This window comes from Sorex fumeus, unplaced genomic scaffold (genome assembly GCF_029834395.1).
Source record: "Sorex fumeus unplaced genomic scaffold, SorFum_2.1 ptg000187l, whole genome shotgun sequence".
Taxonomy (NCBI): Eukaryota; Metazoa; Chordata; class Mammalia; order Eulipotyphla; family Soricidae; genus Sorex; species Sorex fumeus.
Window position 1 is genome coordinate 2,698,203 of NW_026606244.1, and position 19,768 is coordinate 2,717,970.

The following is a 19,768-nucleotide window of genomic DNA, read 5'->3' on the forward strand; positions in this document are numbered from 1 at the left end:
TTTTTGGCTTTTTGGGTCCCACCCAGTGATACTCAGGGCTTATTCCTGGCTCTACACCCAGGGATCACTCCTAGTGGTGCTTGGGAAACCCTATGGGATGCTGGTAACAGAACCCGGGTCGGTTGCATGCAAGGCAAATGCCCTCCCCTCTGGACTATCGCTCTGGCCCCCTTGGATGTGATATTCTTCAGGGCATTCACGCTTCCAACTTGAGTGCCACCATGTCATAGCAGGCGCACCGGTCAGAGCCACGGAGACAGGAGAGAGAAGATATTCATGAGAGACCCCAGAGAGGGAGAGAGTGGGAATGAGGGGTCAGCTGTGTCTCCCCGCTCAGCCCTGGACCACCAAAATTGTAGTGAGGGACGGTACTCTGAGCAACAGGGAAAAACTTGGGGTGGGGTGCTGCCTACCTGCTGTTGAAGGGGTTTTCTCCCGGGATGATGTGGGTGCTGTCTTTGCCGGCCAAGAGCTTGATGCGGTCATAGAAGGATTTCACGGCGGGTGCATCCGTCTGGCCCTTCTGGATGATGTCCAGGGGGTCCCGGGCACCCCGGCACAGCAGGCTGTTCTGGCAGGCAGACTGGAGGCAGCAGTCGGGGTCCAGACAGTCCACGAGGCCATCTGGAAGGACAGGAGGGGGGTGAGTGTGGGCGGCAGCTCCCCCAACCTGTGCCAGGCCCTTCGTACCCACCAGGTGCCCGATCTCCTACCTGGGGTGTGGCCGGCGCTAGGATGGAGAGTGCTGAAAGGAAGTAAGAATGAACTGCAAGGAAGTAAAAATGAACTGCAGAGAAGTAAGAATGAACTGCAAGGAAGTAAGAATGAACTGCAAGGAAGAAAGAATGAACTGCAAGGAAGTAAGAATGAACTGCAAGGAAGTAAGAATGAACTGCAAGGGGCTCTGCCAGACAGGGGTGTGGCAACCTAGTGTCTGTCTTAGATCTGCCTGGAACACTGCTTTTTCAATATAATGCCAGGTCCAGAGAGAGACGGGCGATTAGCAAGAAACTGCCTTGCCAGTGGCAGACCCAGATACGATCTCCCGCATCCCAGATGGTCTCTTGAGTCCCACTAGGGCTGATTTCTGAGCACAGAGCCAGGAGTAAGGCCCAGAGCACTGTTGGGTATGGCCCTCAACCCCACAAATTAGTAATTTAAGAAAAAAAATAAAGGCTAGAGTGAGCACAGTGGGGAGGGTGCTTGCATAGCATGTGACTGACCTGGGTTTGATCTCCAGGACTCTGTAGGGTCTCCTGAACCCCGACAGGAGTGATCCCTGAGTGCAGAGCCAGGAGTCAGCCCTGAGCTGACAGGTGTGACCACAAAACAAACCAACAAACCAACATAAGAGGTTCAAAACACTTCCCTTGAATCACTGTGGGGGAGATAGCATGGGGATAGAGTCTTTGCCTTATACACTGCCGACCTGTTTGATTTCGGTCCCCTGAGCACTTCTGGCAGTGACTTCTGAGTACAGGCAATGGTGGTGCCGAACACTTACTATGCCCTCCTGTCCCCCAAGGGAAAATCCCCAAACAAACTGAGCCATTATGAAGAGCCAGACGCTCAGGCCAAAAGCCCCAGCCGGCGGCTGCCAGAACAACACCTGTGCCTCAGACCCAGATTGGAATGCAGTTTCTCTCTCTCTCTCTCTCTCTCTCTCTCTCTCTCTCTCTCTCTCTCTCTCTCTCTTTCTCTGTCTCGCTCGCTCACTTTCTCACTCACTCTCCTTCTTGCTCTCTCTCTCGCTCTCTGGCCTCCCATTTCTATAAGCAAAACTAGTTTTCACCCTCTAAAATCAAAACAAAAGCAAGACAGGGGCCGGAGTGATAGTACAGCGGGCAGGGTGTTTGCCTTGCTCACGGCTGACCCAGGTTCGATTTCCAGCATCCCATAGGGTCCCCCAAGCACTGCCAGGAGTAATTCCTGAGTGCAGAGCCAGGAGTAACCCCTGTGCATCGTTGGATATAAACTGCCCCACCCCTCAAAAAAGGAAGACAAAACAAAGATAATATGGCACCCCAAAGATAACGCGACACACCAAAGATAATGTCCCACAAGACCAGAAGTCATTTTCCTGGGCTCGATGCCACACTGGATGCCTGCGGAGCAGGGGACTCTCCTACTTCTATCTCAAGGGGAAAGTCACTCCACCCTCACTACCATCAGGCCCGGGATGCTGAGGAACCAGGGCCCTGACATTTGGCCTTTTCCAGAAAGGCAGGGTGGGGTGCGGAAGTGGTTCTGATGAGAAGGCTCCCAGGCGGTACCTCTGAGTCACCCACATGCTTCTGCTTCCCTTCTGCTTGTGAGGATTTTAAAAGATTTTATACTTTATATAAAATATATATAAATATATAAAAATCCAGGGCCCCTTGGAGGTGGGCGGGTTGAGTTTCCCTCCCCGCCCCGAGCAGAACTCCGGCATCCAAAGACCTCCAGAACCAGCCAAAACCATGTTGAGACCACTATCCACATGCATGAAGGTACCGGCAGAGGAACAAAGGCATGCGGGTCCCGGGGCTGAGATCTCCAAGCCTGCTCGGATCAGGGCTGAACATCCTCCACCCAGATCCTCCATCTTCCAGTAGGCAGGGGTCACACCCACCAACTGACCCCCTGCGCTGTGTAATCCCATCAACAACCAAGATGCAGAGACTATAAAACCCAGCTCCAAGAAGCGCGTGGCCACGCCGACATCTTATCTCATTCTTACTTTGGACAACCTGGCAGGCTATCGAGTGTAACCTGCCCACACAGCAGAGTCTGGCAAACTCCCCGTGGTGTACCCAATATGACAAATATCAGTAACAATGATGGGTCTCATTCTCCTAACCCTGAAAGGGCCTTGAATATGGCACTTTAAAATCTCAGGACTAGGATGAAGGAGACGTTACTGGTTCCTGCTCAAGGCAATCGATGAACAACAGGATGATCGTGATTGTGATCATGATATTTTATATCTACTGACCTTTTAATTGGTGACAGTAATTGTACTAGTGTCTCCAAAATAATTTCTTAGGAGGGGGCAGGTAGGGAGGGTGTGAGAAATTTTCTCTCTAATTTCCTCATAAGATTATGGTAGCATGGTAGCACTGCACTGCACTGTCCTCCCATTGTTCATCGATTTGCTCGAGTGGGCACCAGTAACGTCTCACAAAAAATTGTGAGACTTGTTGCTACTGTTTTTGGCATATTGAATATGTCACGGGGAACTTGCCAGGCTTTGCTGTGTGGGCGAGATACTCTCGGTAGCTTGCCAGGCTCTCCGAGAGGGCGGAGGAATTGAACCTGGGTCAGCCATGCCTTAGCTAATATTGCTTCTCACCATTTCACAGAAAGCATAGTATTTTATTTTTTAAGTTTTTAAACTTTTCCAGAGCAATATTAGACTCTGTCAATGGAATTTTTTTTTCTTTTTGGGTCACACCTGGCGATGCTCAGGGGTTGCTCCTGGCTCTGCTCTCAGGAATTACTCCTGGCAGTGCTCGAGGACCATATAGGATGCCGAGGATTGAACCGAGGTCAGCCATATGCAAGGCAAACACCCTACCCACTGTACTATCACTCCACCCCTGACAATGGACATCTAAAAAAAATTTAGTTACACAATGCTAATTTTTATTTGAAAGCAAGCACCCCCAAAGCAAATGGGGGAAGGTGTTTACACATCACAGATCTGACAAGGGAGAGAACGTACACAAATTCATGGCTACCACTCCCCAACATTAACCATTTATGGCTGGAGCGATAGCACAGTGGGTTGGGCATTTGCCTTACAATCGGCCAACCTGGGATCGATTCCCAGCATCCCATATGGTCCCCTGAGCACCACCAGGAGTAATTCCTGAGTGCATGAGCTGGAGTAACCCCTGTGCATCGCCAGGTGTTACTCCAAAAGTCCGCCCTCCCCTCCCCTCAAATAAATTAACCATTTAAAAAAAGGGCAATGTGGGCTAGAGAGATAATACAGGGGCTAGATGACTCAGGTTTGACACCTAGTGCCACGTGGGGTCCCCTGAGCCCGGCCAGATGTGCTCCCTGAGCACAGAGCCAGGAGTCATTCCTGAGCACTTCTGGGCGTGGCCCCAATGCCTTACCGCCCAAATGGGCAAAAGGCCCCCAGAGATGCTTCTTGAAACAGACTCCAAGATGGCCCGCAGTCTGGGGATGTGTACCCAGCGTCGACTCTTAGGGATGAGAGACTCAGAGGCTCAGAGAGATGTCACTGCACACCTGTGAGAACATCCTCTGTTGGGGGGTGGGTGAGAGCCCTCCCTGCCCCCAAAGGACCCAACCCCAGAAGCTGGAAACATCATAAGACACTCTCTACCCATTTTCCATAAGTACCATACCAGATTTGATGGGGATCAAATAGTAGGCAATAAATCACAGAGGGAAATTTAGATAATATATATGCTTACATACATATTTTCAGAGATATATACGAAAGCTCACAGTACTCGACTTTTTTTTTAAATGTTTTTTTATTTTTTATTTTATTATTATTATTTTTTTTTGCTTTTTGGGTCACACCCGGCGATGCTCAGGGGTTACTCCTGGCTCATGCACTCAGGAATTGCTCCTAGCGGTGCTCAGGGGACCATATGGGGTGCTGGGAATCGAACCTGTGACGGCCATGTTGGCTGCGTGCAAGGCAAATGCCCTACCCACTGTGCTATCGCTCCAGCCCCAGTACTCGACTTTTAACAACATGTTAGTGGTCACTGTCCTCCCATTGTTCATCGATTTGCTTGAGCGGACCCAGTAACATCTCCATCGTGAGACTTGTTGTTACTGTGTTTGGCATATTGAATACGTCACGGGTAGCCTGCCAGGTTTTGCATGTGGGCGAGATACTCTCGGTAGCTTGCTGGGCTCTCCAAGAGGGGCGGAGGAATCGAACCCAGCTCAGCCGGGCTGGCTGCACGCAAGGCAAATGTCCTACCGCTGTGCTATCGCTCCAGCCCTTGTTAGTGATATCAACAGTTAGTGATATCCCTCTAAAGAGAGGGACAGACATTACAGAATGTCTTAATGGCCCCTGCCAAAACAGACCAATCTTCACACTGTCTCCTCTATGAATACATTTTTTTGTAGCGTTTTCAGCATTTTTTTTCATAACAGACAATACAAAAAAAATATTATTTCTGTTGTGCTTTGGGACAGGGCTTGGGATTTGGGAAGGATTCATCCCAAATTTGGGCTGGTGGGAAGGTGTCATGGTGGTGGGTTTGGTGTTTGAATATTAAATGTAATCAAATATCGTGAACTACTTTATAAAAAATCAAAAGAGAATAGCCTCTGTCTGGGGGGCAGCAGGTGTGGGGCAGGAGGCAGGAACGTGAGATGGCGCAAGCTTGCTGGAAAGAAGCGTGAAGATTTCTTCCGGAAACCAACCCGGAAGTTCTCTAGGAGCCAGTGAGGCCCTCCTGGGCCTGGACCCAGAGGGCAAGACATGCTCACTCAGGGCTGGGGAGAGATTGCCAGGGAAAGAATCATGCATGGGGTAGAGCACTTGCCTGGTACCTGCAAGGACCCAGTTCTGACCCCCCAGTAACACACGGTCCCCGGAGACTCCTGGGAACTGAGGCATCAGGTCTACTCTGGCGCTTGCTCTTGCCAGGGGAGCAATGTGACTCGCTCCTGTCCAGGAAACTGTCACTGTCTTCCTGTTGTTCACTGATTGGCTTGAACGGGTCCAGTAACATTGTGAGACTTGTTGTTACTGTGTTTGGCATATCGACTACATCATGGGGAACTTGCCAGGCTTTGCTGTACAGGTGAGATACTCTCGGTAGCTTGCCAGGCCCTCCGAGAGGGACAGAGGAATCAAAGGAGGAGAAATGGAATTCGGGTCAGCCGGGTTGGCAGTGTGCAAGGCAAATGCCCTACCCGCTGTACTATCACTCCAGCCAGTCCAGTCAGTCCAGGAGACATGATTTCCAAAGCATATTTGCACACTTAGGAGTATATAGTGCCATTCCAGACACTCAACTTACACACCCAGTGATGGATGGATGCAGAGAGAAGCCGAGAACCTCAATGGAATATTTCTCTTCCATGAAAACAGACGAGGAGCCAGAGGTGATAGTACAGCAGGTAGGGCATTTGCCTTGCACATGGCCAACCTGGGTTTGATCCCCAGCATCCCATAGGGTACCTCAAGTAACTACCAGGAGTCATTCCTGAGTGCAGAGCCAGGAGCAACCCCTGAGCATTGCTGGCTGGGACCCAAAAAGAAAAAAGAAAGAAAGAAAAAAAAAAGAAAACAGATGAAATCCTGCCTTTGGGGTCAAAATGGATGTACCTGAAGGTGATTACGCTAAGTAATATACATTAGGAGGGTAAAAAGGGGGGCTGGAGAGATAGCACAGCAGGGAGGGTGTTGGTCTTACATGCAACCAATCCGGGTTCAATCCCCAGCACCCCATAAGGTCCTCTGAGCCCTGAGCGCAGAGCCAGGGGTAAACCCTGAGTGCTGCTGGGTGTGACCCAAATAACAAAACAAAACAAAGGAAGTAAAAGACATTAGGGATGATCTCAAGGTCTCACTCACATACGGAATATGAATTTTTTTTCTTTTTGGGTCACACTCGGCATCGCAACAGGGGTTACTCCTGGATTTGCACTCAGGAATTACTCCGGGCGGTGCTTGGGGGATCCTATGGGATGCTGGGAATTGAACCCAGGTCAGCCGCATGCAAGGCAAATGCCCTACCTGCTGTGCTATCGCTCCAGCCCCAGAATATGACTTAAGAAATGACTCACACTAGAACCATCGAGAAGGCTGGTGCTGACTGGAGGGGAAGGGGGGTTGGGTAGGAGGATTGAGGGGAGGGAAGGGGCAGAGAAGTGGCTGGTGGGAGTCGTAACACACACACACACACACACACACACACACACACAGAAGTAGAAAGCTAATTCCTCTAAGTCTCTGTCATTGTGAACCCAGGAGGTAAAGGTAAAGGCCCTCCCGTTGATCGTCGATTTGCTCGAGCGGGCCCAGTAACGTCTCCATTGGAGACTTTGTTGTTACTGTGTCTGGCATATCCAATACTCTCGGTAGCTTGCCGGGCTCTCCGAGAGGGGCGGAGGAATCGAACTTGGGTCGGCCATGTTGGCCGCTTGTAAGGCGAACGCCCTAAGAGAAGTCCATGAAAAATAAAACAGGAAGAACAAAAAAACTGGAAAGAAGTACAAAGAGCAACAAAGTCTGACCTCAAAAAACTCCCACTACGGTACTACATGGAAAGTATCATGCTAAGCGAAATGAGTCAGAAAGAGAGGGATAGACATAGAAAGATTGCATTCATCTGGGGGACATAAAGTAACAAAATAGGAGATTAATACCCAAGAATGGCCAAGATCAGTACCAGGAGGATTACTCCATGGCTTAGAGGCCAGCCGGGCATTCTAGGGGAAAGGGTAGCTCAGACAGAGAAGGGAGCACTAAATAAAGGGTGTTTGGAGGATCCTCCCAGGATGGGAGATGCATGTTGAAAGTAGACTATGGACCGAACATGATTGCCACTCAATGCCTCTTTTGCAGACTACAACACCCAAAAGGAGAGGAGAACAAAAGGGAATACCCTGCCACAGAGGCAGGGTGGGGTTGGGGGGATGGCGGGTGTGAGGGATACTGGGATCCGTGGTGGTGGGAAATGGGCACTGGTGGAGGGATGGGTATTTGATCATTGTATAATCGAAACCCAAGCACAAAAATTTGTAAGTCCACAACTGTACCTCATGGTGTTTCACTAATAAAAATTGCTCGAGCGGGCCCAGTAACGTCTCCATTGGAGACTTTGTTGTTGCTGTGTTAGGCATATCGAATACTCTCGGTAGCTTGCCAGGCTCTCCGAGAGGGGCGGAGGAATCGAACTCGGGTCGGCCATGTTGGCCGCTTGTAAGGCGAACGCCCTACCGCTGTGCTATCACTCCAGCGATTCCTCCGCCCCTCTTGGAGAGCCTGGCAAGCTACCGAGAGTATCTCGCCCCCACGGCAGAGCCTGGCAAGCCACCCGTGATGTATTCGATATGCCAGACACAGTAACAACAAAGTCTCCAGTGGAGACATTACTGGGCCCGCTCGAGCAAATCGATGATCAACGGGAGGGCCTTTACTTTACTAATAAAAATTAATAAAAAAAAAGGAACTCCCACTACTCTGAAGGAGGACAGAAACATCCCTTTTGACCAAGACTGGCTATGGCCCCCTCCTCCAGGAAGTCTCCCTGGCAATGTCCATAGTGAGATTAGGCATTACCATTCTGAGTCTCCCAGAAAAGGAACTTCTCAGAGGATGTTTTCTTATCTTCAAAATCCTGTGAGCATGTGCCAAGGCTCACAGGTTTACTCCAGAGAATTTCCAGGGGGGCATATCCAGGATTCTGCATTTTATTTATATTTTTTGTCTTTTTGGGTCACACCTGGCAATGCTCAGGGATTACTCCTGGCTCATGCACTCAGAAATTACTCCTGGCGGTGCTTGGGGGACCCTATGGGATGCTGGGGATCGAACCTGGGTCTGCTGCGTGCAAGGCAAACGCCCTCCCCACTATGCTATGGCTCCAGGCTGTGGTGAGCAAGCTTTAAATCAAGACACTCAAGTTAGGGCCTTGAACATTGTACCCCAATGGAGCAGGAAAATTGGGTGCTCCCTAGAGCCTGGGAGACCTCAGGCCCAAGCTACGGCCCTGGTTGGGGGGGGGGGGGGGGCATGGACTCTTCATCTGCAGGGGAAAATCTAGGCGAATCCCAACCTCCAGTTCAGACTTCACTGCACATTCGGGAACCCAGCAGAATCAGAAACAAACCAGGAAGAGGCAGCACCACGGAATTCCACCTCAAATATCCTCAGGGTCAAACTCAAGTTAGCAGAACAGAGAACGCTGAGCCAGGCCTGCTTGGAGGCAACTGCTGTCTGCTCGCCTCTGACCTCGGGGAACAGTACAGGCAGGGAGCAAGATGCTATTGCTTCCGGTATTACAGGCTTCCTTCGGGCCCTAAGGCCCCGAACACCTTCCTTTCCCACCTCCTCAGGGAGGACCTGGCAGGAATCCTGGGCTCCTGTCTGCTCGCAAAGGCCTGGGCCTCACATTTCCCTTTGTGTTGGGTTGATTCTGCACTTCTCTCCTGATCTTGGTTTCTGGGCCGTTCCCACAGGTGCTCAGGGATCGCTCCCAGCTTTAGTGCTCATGCAGTGATGCAGTGTCACGGATGGAATTACACCTCCTGCAGGCACAAACCATTGGGCTATCTCTCTGCCCCTCATCCCCCATTATGGGCTTGTCACCCGAGGGCCCCTCTAGAAGGAGAATGTCGTAGAAATACATGTGTGGTTGCCAGTGACTGTAGCACTGCACTGTCGCACTGTCCTCCCATTGCTCATCGATTCACTCAAGTGGGCACCAGTAATGTCTCCATTGTGAGGCTTCTTACTGTTTTTTGGCATATTGAATACCTCACGGGGAGCTTGCCAGGCTCTGCTGTGTGGGCGGGATACTTTCGGTAGCTTGCCAGGCTCTCTGAGAGGAGTGGAGGAATCGAACCCGGATCAGCCACGTGCAAAGACGAACACCCTACCCGCTGTCCTGCTATGCTATTGCTCCGGCCAATGCCAGAGAAAAATGGCAAAAAAAAAAAAAAAAGGAAGAGTGGAGGTAAGTGCTTCCCGCTTCGAATTTACACTCGCCTGCTCCTGCCAGGTTCTATTTGCTTGTGCTGTCCAGTCTTCTGTCCCTCCGACACCAGCGTGTGGGGCCAGCCGCGTGGTCACTGGATGAATGACCTCAGTGCACCGCCTGACTTTTCTGGACATTGCCATGAACTGGAAACCTGCCTTCCCCCTCTCTGCTGTCTGTCAATCGCAGGAAGTGTGAGTCGATACCCGCCCTACCGTGGGGGCTGGGGTCCTCGCTAGATTGCCCCGTCACTGACAATCTCCCCAAGATCTCACACACGCACAGGCAGGTAATTACACCACCCTGAAATGCCGGCATTGTAGTCCCTGAAAGGCGCCTGGGGCCCCACCCCATAGTACCCCGCTGAAAGGTACCCATATCTCAGTCACGTCTTTGTTGCTCTGGTGGGGATTTGCCTGGGGGTGCAGGAAGGGTGTGCTGGAACTTGCTGGATATAGGAAAGTGAATCAGGTATCTGGGCCTGGGGTCCCCACACTGGCCTGCCATTTGAGTCACACCCAGTGGTGCTCAGGGGTTACTCCTGGCTCATGCACTCAGGAATTCCTCCTGGCGGTGCTCGAGGAACCCTATATGGAATGCTAGGAATCGAACCCAGGTCAGCCGCATTGCAAGGCAAATGCCCTCCCCGCTGTGCTATCGCTCCAGCCCCCCCTGGCCTGTGTTTTCTGTGTATTCCCCTTTGCCTCCTTTCCTAGGGAGAAGTGGCCCCAAGAGGCACATAAATATTTTCTCTGCATACGGGTCAACTCCTAGCACAGGCCAGCTTCTAAATGCACAGGGTCCGGGTTTCAGAGCAATGGGGCTTGGAGAAACTCAGAGGACATTATACTCATAGTGGAATACAGTTCTTTTCTATTTGTGTCTTTGTTTTCGAATCCCACCTGGCAGTCCTCAGGGGGTCGCTGCTGGCTTTGCACTAGGGAATCCTTTCTGGTGGTGCTCGGGAACCCAAATGGGATGCCCAAGGTCGAACCCGGGTCTGTAATCTCCAAGGCAAGCAGGCGGCCCTGAGATTCTTGAATTAGCTCCCGAAGGCGACCCTTGGAGCAGAGTAATGCTGCCCTGCACTGGCCGACTGAGGAGACGGTCCGGGCTGGGGTCTGACCAGGCTCCTCTGTTTCCTTCATACATGAAGGGGACATACGAAGGCTCTAGGGGCTGGAGCAGGAATAGTGATCTTAGCCTCAGGACCACATGGCCCTCGAGCACCTCTGAGCACTGAGCGGGGAGTCACCCCCAACACTGCCTGGTGTGGCCTCTAATTCCGAAATAGAAGAGAACTGAAGGAGTGACCACCTACACAGTCCTCGGACCAGCACTGGACATGGGTCTGTGAAATGCCTCAGCAAAAGGCCAGTGACCTAGAGTGGATAACAGGAGAAGCTCAGAGAGTGACCGTGGGGCCCAGTAGCTGCTTTGAATGAAAAATGGGAAAAGGAAAGTTCCATCTGGCCTCGTCACCACCCTTCCCTGTCCCCATCACCCTCCCCCCTGTCCCCTTCAAGTTCAGGATGAAGGGTGTGTCCTTCCCCGAGGGAGTGTGAAGGCGGGTGGTGGTAGGGGACATCCCCAGGGGACTGTCGGGGGTCTGTGACACTGAACTGTGACATAGCACTGTCCACGGCCACCAGCTTGGAGGGATGAACCTCCAAGAAGGATGCAGTTCATGGGACAAGGTGCTGGAGCCCAAACATGGTCCAGGCCATGGGACGCTGAGGACACAGGTGTGTGTGTTTGTGTGTGGTATGTGGTGGTGGTGGTGGTGTGTGTGTTTGTGTGTATGTGTTGTGGCTGTGTATGCATATGCATGTGTGTGGTGGTGATGTGTGTTGTGTCATGGTGGGGTGTGTTGTTGCTGGTGTGTGTATCTGATCTGTGTGTGTTGTTGGTGGTGTTTGTATGTGTGTGTGTTGGTTGTTTGTGTGGTTGTTTTGGTGTGTGTGGTGCCTGTGGTGTTTGTGTATATGTGGTGGTGGTGGTAGTGTATGTGAGTGTGTGTGTTGGTGTTGGTGGTGTGTGTGTGTGTTGGTGGGGTGTGTGTGCGTGTGTGTGGTGATGGTGGTGTGTGTGTGTGTGTGTGTGTGTGTGTGTGTAGGTCATGGTGGTGTGTGTGTGGTGGTGGTGGTTGCGTGTATGTATGGGTGGTGTTGTCTCACTGGTCACTATGGCCACAAGGGGGCACACACGCCTCCCAGCTGGCTACAGGCAGAAATTTTCTTTGGGGTGAAAGGAAATGTGAAGCTTTTAGGGCTCCTTTGGCCTTGGGAGTAACTTTAAGACCTAAGGTTCCGGTGCTAGGGAGGGGGGATTCTAATTCTGACAAACATAGATTGTTTGCTGAATCCCATAAACACCAGAAGTTGCCCCAAACCAGCGTATCAGCACTACTCGGCAACATGACGATCACAACAAAAATAACCACCAACCAAACAAAACCAAAACTCCCCCAGAGACTCCCACCAGCAGGAATAGTCTTCCTTGCTGATGTGTCTCCTGGGCATGGGCTGGGCATGGGACCCTCACTGAGGGGAGATTTGAGCAATAGCACAGCGGTAGGGCGTTTGCCTTGCGCGCAGCCAGCCTGGCCAAGCCGGGTTCGATTTCTCTGCCCCTCTCGGAGAGCCCGGCAAGCAGAGTATCTCGCCCGCATGGCAGAGCCTGGCAAGGTACCTGCAACATATTCCATATGCCAAACACAAGTAACAAGAAGTCTCACAGTGGAGACGTTACTGGGCCCGCTCGAGAAAATTGATGGACAACGGGAGGACGGTGTTTGACAGTGTGCAAATCCCCCAATATTTGGGGTGGGGATGGGGCTCTGGAGACCCCATGAGATGGGACTGGAGGAACGGCCAGGATATCAGAGTGCAGCCCGCCGGGGACCAATGGGAACCCAGGCACAGGGCGGGTTCAGGCTGGGCCTGGAGTCCTGTTTCCGGGTCTCAAAGCCCCCTCTGCAGGACAACTCAGAAAAGTGCCAAGAGGGTCCAGAGATCAGGTGCCCCCTTGCTCGGGTCAGCACTGAGCCTCTGACAGATACATAGCAACCGACTCTGGGCTCGGGAACCAAGATCAAACCTGATTTAGGCTCGGGGCTGAAGAGATAGCACAGCGGGTAGGGTGTTTGCCTTGCACATGGCTGACCCGGGTTTGATTCCCAGCATCCCATAGGGTCCCCTGAGCACTGCCAGGAGTAACTCTTGAGTGCAGAGCCAGGAGTAACCCCTGTGCATTGCCAGGTGTGACCCAAAAAGCAAAAAACAAAAACAAAAACAAAACAAAAAACAACCTGATCAAGGCTCCACGATTCACAGGACCTCAGAATCAACTGGCCTCCCGGGACTCCATTTTCTGAGTGGATATAGTAACACAGTGGATACAGTAATATAGTAATATAGTAACATAGTAACATAGTAAGGCCTGCTTGGAACAAGCCCACTGAAAGAGATACTTCTCTGGGGGCAGAGGATGCCGTTCAGTCCTTGCAAATGATTCCTAAGGCTAGTTCCTGCTCTCCGGGCGGGGAACTCCAAGGTTTTCCATTTGCATTTTTTTTTTTTTAATTTTAAACCCAGGGCCCACTGACAAGTTGGAAGTGAGGGATAATTGAAAGTATTCTGGCTTGATGTAACTAAGAAGTGAAAGGAACGGGCCAGGCAGACTTGATTTAACCTGGCAATATGAGATTAGTTCTTCATTGCCTCTGTGAGGTCTCCCGCATGGCCAACCTTTTAAAGCAATGGATTGGCTGACAGGGTGCTCATTTGGAAGGCTTCACCTGCCATTAATACCCCGGGGCCTGATGCACCGCTGCTCTGTGTGCACCCCCCCCAACCCCCGCCCAAATCCCCCACCCCACCCCACCCCATGGAGCAATCACCGTGGCAGGAAGTTAAACTGCATTTGTGTTCTCTCTGGAAGGCCCGTTGAGAAGTGCTTTCTCTTCCTTCCTGCCAACTCATGCTGTTGGTTCCAAGGCCAGAGACACTTGCCCCAAGAGCCCTTTCTGGCTTTTCTTAGGGCGTTGCAAGAAAAAGATCAATCATGCCTGCCAGAGATCTGGCAAAAAAGGAGACGCCAGAGCTAGCACTTTCTTTGGCTGGGGACGAATGTGGGAAAGAAAGGAAAGGCAGGGGCTGAGAGATGATAGCCCAGCGGGGAGGGCGTTTGCCTTGCACGCGGCCGACCCGGGTTCGATTCCCAGCATCCCATAGGGTCCTCCGAGCACTGCCAGGAGTAGTTCCTGAGTGCAGAGCCAGGAGGAACCCCTGAGCATCACTGGGTGTGACCCAAAAAGCCAAAAAGAAAAAAAAAAGTAAAGGCAACCTGGGAAAAGCCCAGGTCTTGATATCAGAAGGCAGGGACAAGAGGAACAAGGTTTATTTAAGATTTGTCCTCTAACTCTGAATACCCTGAAGCTGCCAGGTGGGGCATTTGGTCGACCCCACGGCACCAGGCGGGAACTGGGGATGGGACTAGTAGCAAGGTCACTGAGTCTGCAGTGGGGGTTGCCCACCTTTTTTTTTTTTTGTTTTCTTTTGGGGCCATACCCGGCGATGCTCAGGGGTCACTCCTGGCTCTGCACTCAGGAATCACTCTTGGCAGTGCTCGGAGAAACCCTATAGGATGCCGGGGATTGAACCCGGGTCGGCTGGGTGCAAGACAAACGCCCTTCTCACTTGTACTTTTGCGCTGGACCTCTATCCCTCTTTTAAAAACGGTGATTCTTCACCCAAAACCAAACAAAGAGGTGAAACAAGAGCAGGGAAGCAAACACTCATCCACAAAATCCTTTTCACACTGATGTTTCTCAAATTGGAACCAGCATGAAAATCACCCGGGGACCTTGTTAGTCTATAGATTCTAAAGCCGGACTCCCAGGGTAGGGAGTTGGCAGCTTGCATGTCTCACACACCCTCCCAGGATCCAGGCACCAAGCCCAGCTTGGTCAACATGTATTGTGATCCCTCTGCTCTTGGCCCGAGGTCCTCTCTATCATCCTCTCTGTGTTCCTCTCTATGATTTCCTCTGCGGTCTCCTCTATGATCCTATCATCCTCTCTGAGATGGGCTGGAGAAATAGCCCAGCCGGGAGTATACTGGTCTTGCTGTATGGCTGACCTGAGTCCCTGGCAACCCCACATGGTCCCCTGACCCCTGCCAAGAGGGATCCCAGAGCAGATACCCAAGGAATAAGCCCCGAGCCACGCCTGGCGGGGTGGCCCCAAACAAAGACCAACACACAAAATGCTGATTCCTGCTGGATTTCCCCCAGGACATACAGGAAATTTATGCTTCTAAAATACCTGGATGAGTCACTTGCTCACACGCTCCTTTGCACTGTTGAAAAGTGTTCTTCAAATATCATGGACCGAGAAAACTAAAACAGCTTTTCCCAACTCCACTGGGGTGGTGGGAGGGTGGACATAATCCAGGAGGGTCTGTGGTCAACTGCAATGCGGAAGATGTGGGATGGACCACGGGAAACTCCTTTTTTTTAAATTAAAAATTTAAAAAACATTCAAGTTTTATTTATTTTTAATTTTTGGGTCATACCCGGTGATGATCAGGGGTTACTCCTGGCTCTGCACCCAGGAATTAACCCCTGGCGGTGTCCAGGGGACCATATGGAATGCCGGGGATTGAACTTGGGTCGGCCGCATGCAAAGCAAAGGCCCTATCCTCTGTGCTATCTTCTTATCCACTTGTGATGCCCTCAGAGCCTTTGATATGGTTATGTGCATGGTGAGTTTTTAAAACTGAAAGGAGTTCAAGAACCCCCGCCCCTAAGGGCTCAGAACATCTAGTACCGGTCCAGTTGGGAAGAAACCCTTCATGAGAACTCACTTAGAAGGACCAGCCTGACCACTCCTCCATTTGGTGGGTCCAAGCTGAGTGGTATACAAATACGCTGCTCTAGAAACACCAAAGCCCACCCTGAACCACACAACACAGCTGCACAGAAGCCTGGTCCCACGTACAAGGTCCCACGTAGCCTTGTAGCAGAGAGATCTGTAGTCACCAACAAGACCTGGGGTCTGCCGGATGAGCACGCATTCGCCACGATCCCGTCAAACCACCACTAAGAGCGGGAGGCAGTCCCTAGGAAATGGTTACTAGCATTCAGGGGCCATGGGGTGGGCTTTCTGCGACCCTCTGATGAATCACACCAGAATGCCTGAGCAATTTCGAACTGGGGAACCGGGGCTAGACCAACCAGTGCCTGGGGTCTGGGAGAAGGTGCCGGGGCTGGGTACCGCGGAGTTGGCACCTCGGGGAGTGTGTGTGAGAGATGCAGGCTTCCATGCCCCGCCCTGGGAGCCCAGCTTTAGAATCTCTAGACTAACAAGGTCCCTGAAGACCACACGGTGCCATGCTGAGCATGCCACGTGCACATCGTAACTTTAAGGACGAGTTAGGCTGGATGGAAGGCAAGCCTTTGAAAGACACAGGAGGGGCCGGAGTGATAGTCCAGCAGGGAGGGCGCTTGCCTTGCATGTGGCTAACCCAGGTTCAATCCCCGGCATCCCATAGGATCTCTCAAGCACCACTTGGGGGTTCCTGAGTACATGAGCCAGGAGTGACCTCTGAGCATTGCCAGGTGTGACCCCCCCAAAACAAAAACAAAAACAAAAACAAGAGAGATGGGAGCCATAGCACAGCAGTTGGGGTACCTGCCTTGCACGCAGCGGAGCTGGGTTCCATCCCCAGCATCCCTGGCAGGTCCCCTGATCCCTGCCCAGATTTAGCCTAGGGGATTCCTGAGCACAGAGACAGGAGCAAGATAACCTGCACATGGATAGATGTGGCTCCAAACAATAACATCGACAAGCAAAATGGAGACCATGAGAGACGGGGAGATTGATCCTGCCATCACCCAGCACTGCTCGGGGACGCTGGAGACCTCATTCCTGTGACCTCCACGTTGCAGATTAATCAGAGGCTCAAGGAGAGTGAGGGGTCACTCAAGGTCACACTGCTAGGACAGGATAGTTGGCTTTTTTTGAGTCACACCCAGTGATGCTCAGGGGTTACTCCTGACTCTGCACTCAGGAATGACTCCTGGCGGTGCTCGGGGGACCCTATGGGATCCTGGGAATCGAACCTGGGTTGCCTGCTTGCAAGGCAAACACCCTCCCCGCTGTGCTATCGCTCCAGGATGATAGTACAGGATGGAAGAGGGAGGCACCCCCTCCCCCCAAAGCCCACATCCCAAGCCACTACCCTGACTCTGCACAGTGCCCCCCAGGCAGGACTCGGGAGTGGGGGTGGAAGGGAGTAAGGCCATTTCCTCTCCTCATGCTGGCTGCTTTTCTCTTTCACTCTTCCCCTCCTTTCTCTCCTCCTCTCCTTTCCTCCTGTTGCGTCTCCTCCCCCCAGCCAGGGCCACCGGGCACCAGGATCTCACTTGATGCCAACTCTGGAGGACCCCTGCTGACCTGCCCACCTCTCTGCCAGTCCCTCCACCCCCCCCCAACATTAGCCCAAACTTGGGCCCCCTCAGCCCAGCGGGGATTTCTCTCCGGGGTCAAGGCTGTCTCCCCGCGTCCCCTTACAAAACGCCAAGGGTGACCCAGAGCACAACCCGCTGCCGTTCACTTCCCCAAATGCATCCTCCCAACGGCCTGGCCTCCTGGCCTCTGGTGGCCCCATCAACCTCTGTCTCGGGGCTTCCTGACAGGGCAGACAGCCCCGAGCTGACGGGCAGTGGAGGCCAGGCCTGGGAGAGGGCAGGGGTAGCCTGACTGAGGCCAGACGCTGAACCGCTGGGTCCCTTGGGAGACAGGGGCTGTCACCATGAATACCTCTGATGCGTCAGAATTCATTGCTGAGGATGAAGTTGATGCCTTTTTTTCCCCCTTAAACATTATGTCTTGATATTAATGAGATTCTTCTTTTTTTAATTTATTTATTTAGATTTTGCTTTTTGGGTCACACTCGGTGATGCACAGGGGTTACTCCTGGCTCACACACTCAGGAATGACTCCTGGTGGTGCTTGGGGGACCCTATGGGATACTGGGAATCAAACCCGGGTTGGCCGCGTGCAAGGCAAACGCCCTACCCACAGTGCTATCGATCCAGCCCTGAGGTTGATGCTTTTTGGAGGAGGGTGTGTGTGTGGGGGGAAGAGAGCCCCGGAGCAGAGAGAACTAACAGGAGGACAGAACCTCCTTCCTACCCCATACAGGCACGCCCCCCCCCCCCCCCCACCCTAGCCCTTCCCCAGACTCCCACCGGGCCATGGTACAGGTGTCCTAATTCCTAAACATTGCACCTGCCTGGCTATCAGGGTAGCCGGGCGCTCAGCACTTGCTGGATGGGGGAAAAAAAGTCTCCGTTATGCTTCCAGGTCAGGAGCTGCGTAGCCTGGGCCGGTGTCCTTCCCTCTCTGAGCCCCTCCTGAGAACACTGAACCTGAGAGTCGCAAGGGAAGCCAGCGAGTGGAACAGGGCCAAAACACACCACAGCTTGTGCAGTGTAGACGAGATGGCTGGTGTTGGAGCCACATTGTGACCTGGAGGTGATGCTTATTATTATAAGGTAAAGGTAAAGGTAAAGGCCCTCCCGTTGATCGTCGATTTGCTCGAGCGGGCCTAGTAACGTCTCCATTGGAGACTTTGTTGTTACTGTGTCTGGCATATCAAATACTCTCGGTAGCTTGCCGGGCTCAAGCTTATTATTATAATTATTATTATTACTATTATTATTATTTGCTCTTTTTGGGTGACACCTGATAATGCACAGGGGTTCCTCCTGGCTCTGCACTCAGGAATTACTCCTGGCGGTGTTCAGGGGATCCTATGGGATGCTGGGAATCGAACCCGGGTTGGCCACATGCAAGGCAAATGCCCTCCCCGCTGTGCTATCGCTCCAGCCCCTGTAGCTTCTTAGTTCTGATCCTGAGACACCAGTTGAGCACGTTCCATGAGTGAGTGTACCTGTCCCTTCGGTTACTACCATCAACTTAGTGATGAGTCTAAAAAAGGTACTCCTCTCTTCCCCTCTCTCCTCCCCTCCCTTCCTGTGTTCTCCCCTCCTCTCCCTCCCCCTCCCTCCTCTTCTCTCTCCTCCCCTCCTTTCCCTTCTCCCCCTCCCTTCCCCTTCCCTCCCCACCTCTCCTTCCCTTTCTTTCTCCTCTCCTACCCTCTTTTCTCCTCTCCCCTCCTTTCTCCCCTCCCCCTCCCCTTCATCCGTGCCCCTCCCATTCCCCTCTCCTCGCTTCCCCTCCCTTCTTCCTTCCTCTCCCCTCCCCTCCCCTCTCCTCCCTGAGCACTTCTGAACAAAGCGGGGCTAGCGTACTACTTTACAGCCTACTACTGGCTTCTTGGCCATTTCACCAGCGGCCCCTGTGGCTTCTCTGTCCACAAGGGGAAGCGAGTAGCTCCCTGACCTTGCAAGGGGAAGCCAGTAATGCCCTGACCTTCCCGGGAGCAGCGTTCAGGCAAGCAGGAAGGGAAGGTGCTGAGCGCCGAGGAAAATGCAAGGCTGAGTTTTCAACTGCTCCCCCCTTCTCTCCCCAAGGGTAGGATGGGGAGCTGTCTGCTCCCAGCCCCAAGCAGAAACGACAGGGCTGGGCCTCTGCCAAGCTCAGGGCATCTGAGGAGGGCGCCCAGCTTGACTCACCCCCCACAGTGGGCCCGCCCCTCCCTGGCTCAGACACTGCGGGTGGGGGGGGGAATTGCTCTTGTTAGTTTGTTGCATTTCTGGGACTGTGATTCCCACCCCACAAAGCATCCCTCGAGGTGCCCTTGAAGACCCTGCAGAGCAGGGCAGGGCAAGAAGGATGCCTGGGGCTCCTGGCTGGGAAGGGATACCTTGCTGTGTCCTCTGCATTGGCCTTGGGCCCCGGAGTCCTGGCCCCTGTCCAGTCCCCCAGAGCTCTTGGCTGAGGAGACAGAGAGTCAGAGGAAAGAGTGCTGGTCTCGGGCAGGCCGCCGTGGTGGTAGAGGACACTCAGCTAATTTATATATATATATATATAAATTTATAAGGTCAGGGACGAGACAAGGATGCCCACTCTCTCTACTGCTGTTCAATATAGTACTTGAAGTACTTGC

The 19,768-nt window shown here is 52.5% G+C and overlaps 1 protein-coding gene across 1 annotated transcript in view; it reads right to left on the minus strand.

Annotated features, from left to right (window-relative positions):
* The window catches only part of TENM2 (teneurin transmembrane protein 2), a 154,859-nt gene that overhangs the window by 54,085 nt on the left and 81,006 nt on the right, over positions 1-19,768 (minus strand). Inside the window, exon 6 of the mRNA XM_056107981.1 lies at positions 414-624. Within this exon, the coding sequence (XP_055963956.1) occupies positions 414-624 (211 nt within the window). The remainder of the gene's footprint in view (positions 1-413; positions 625-19,768) is intronic.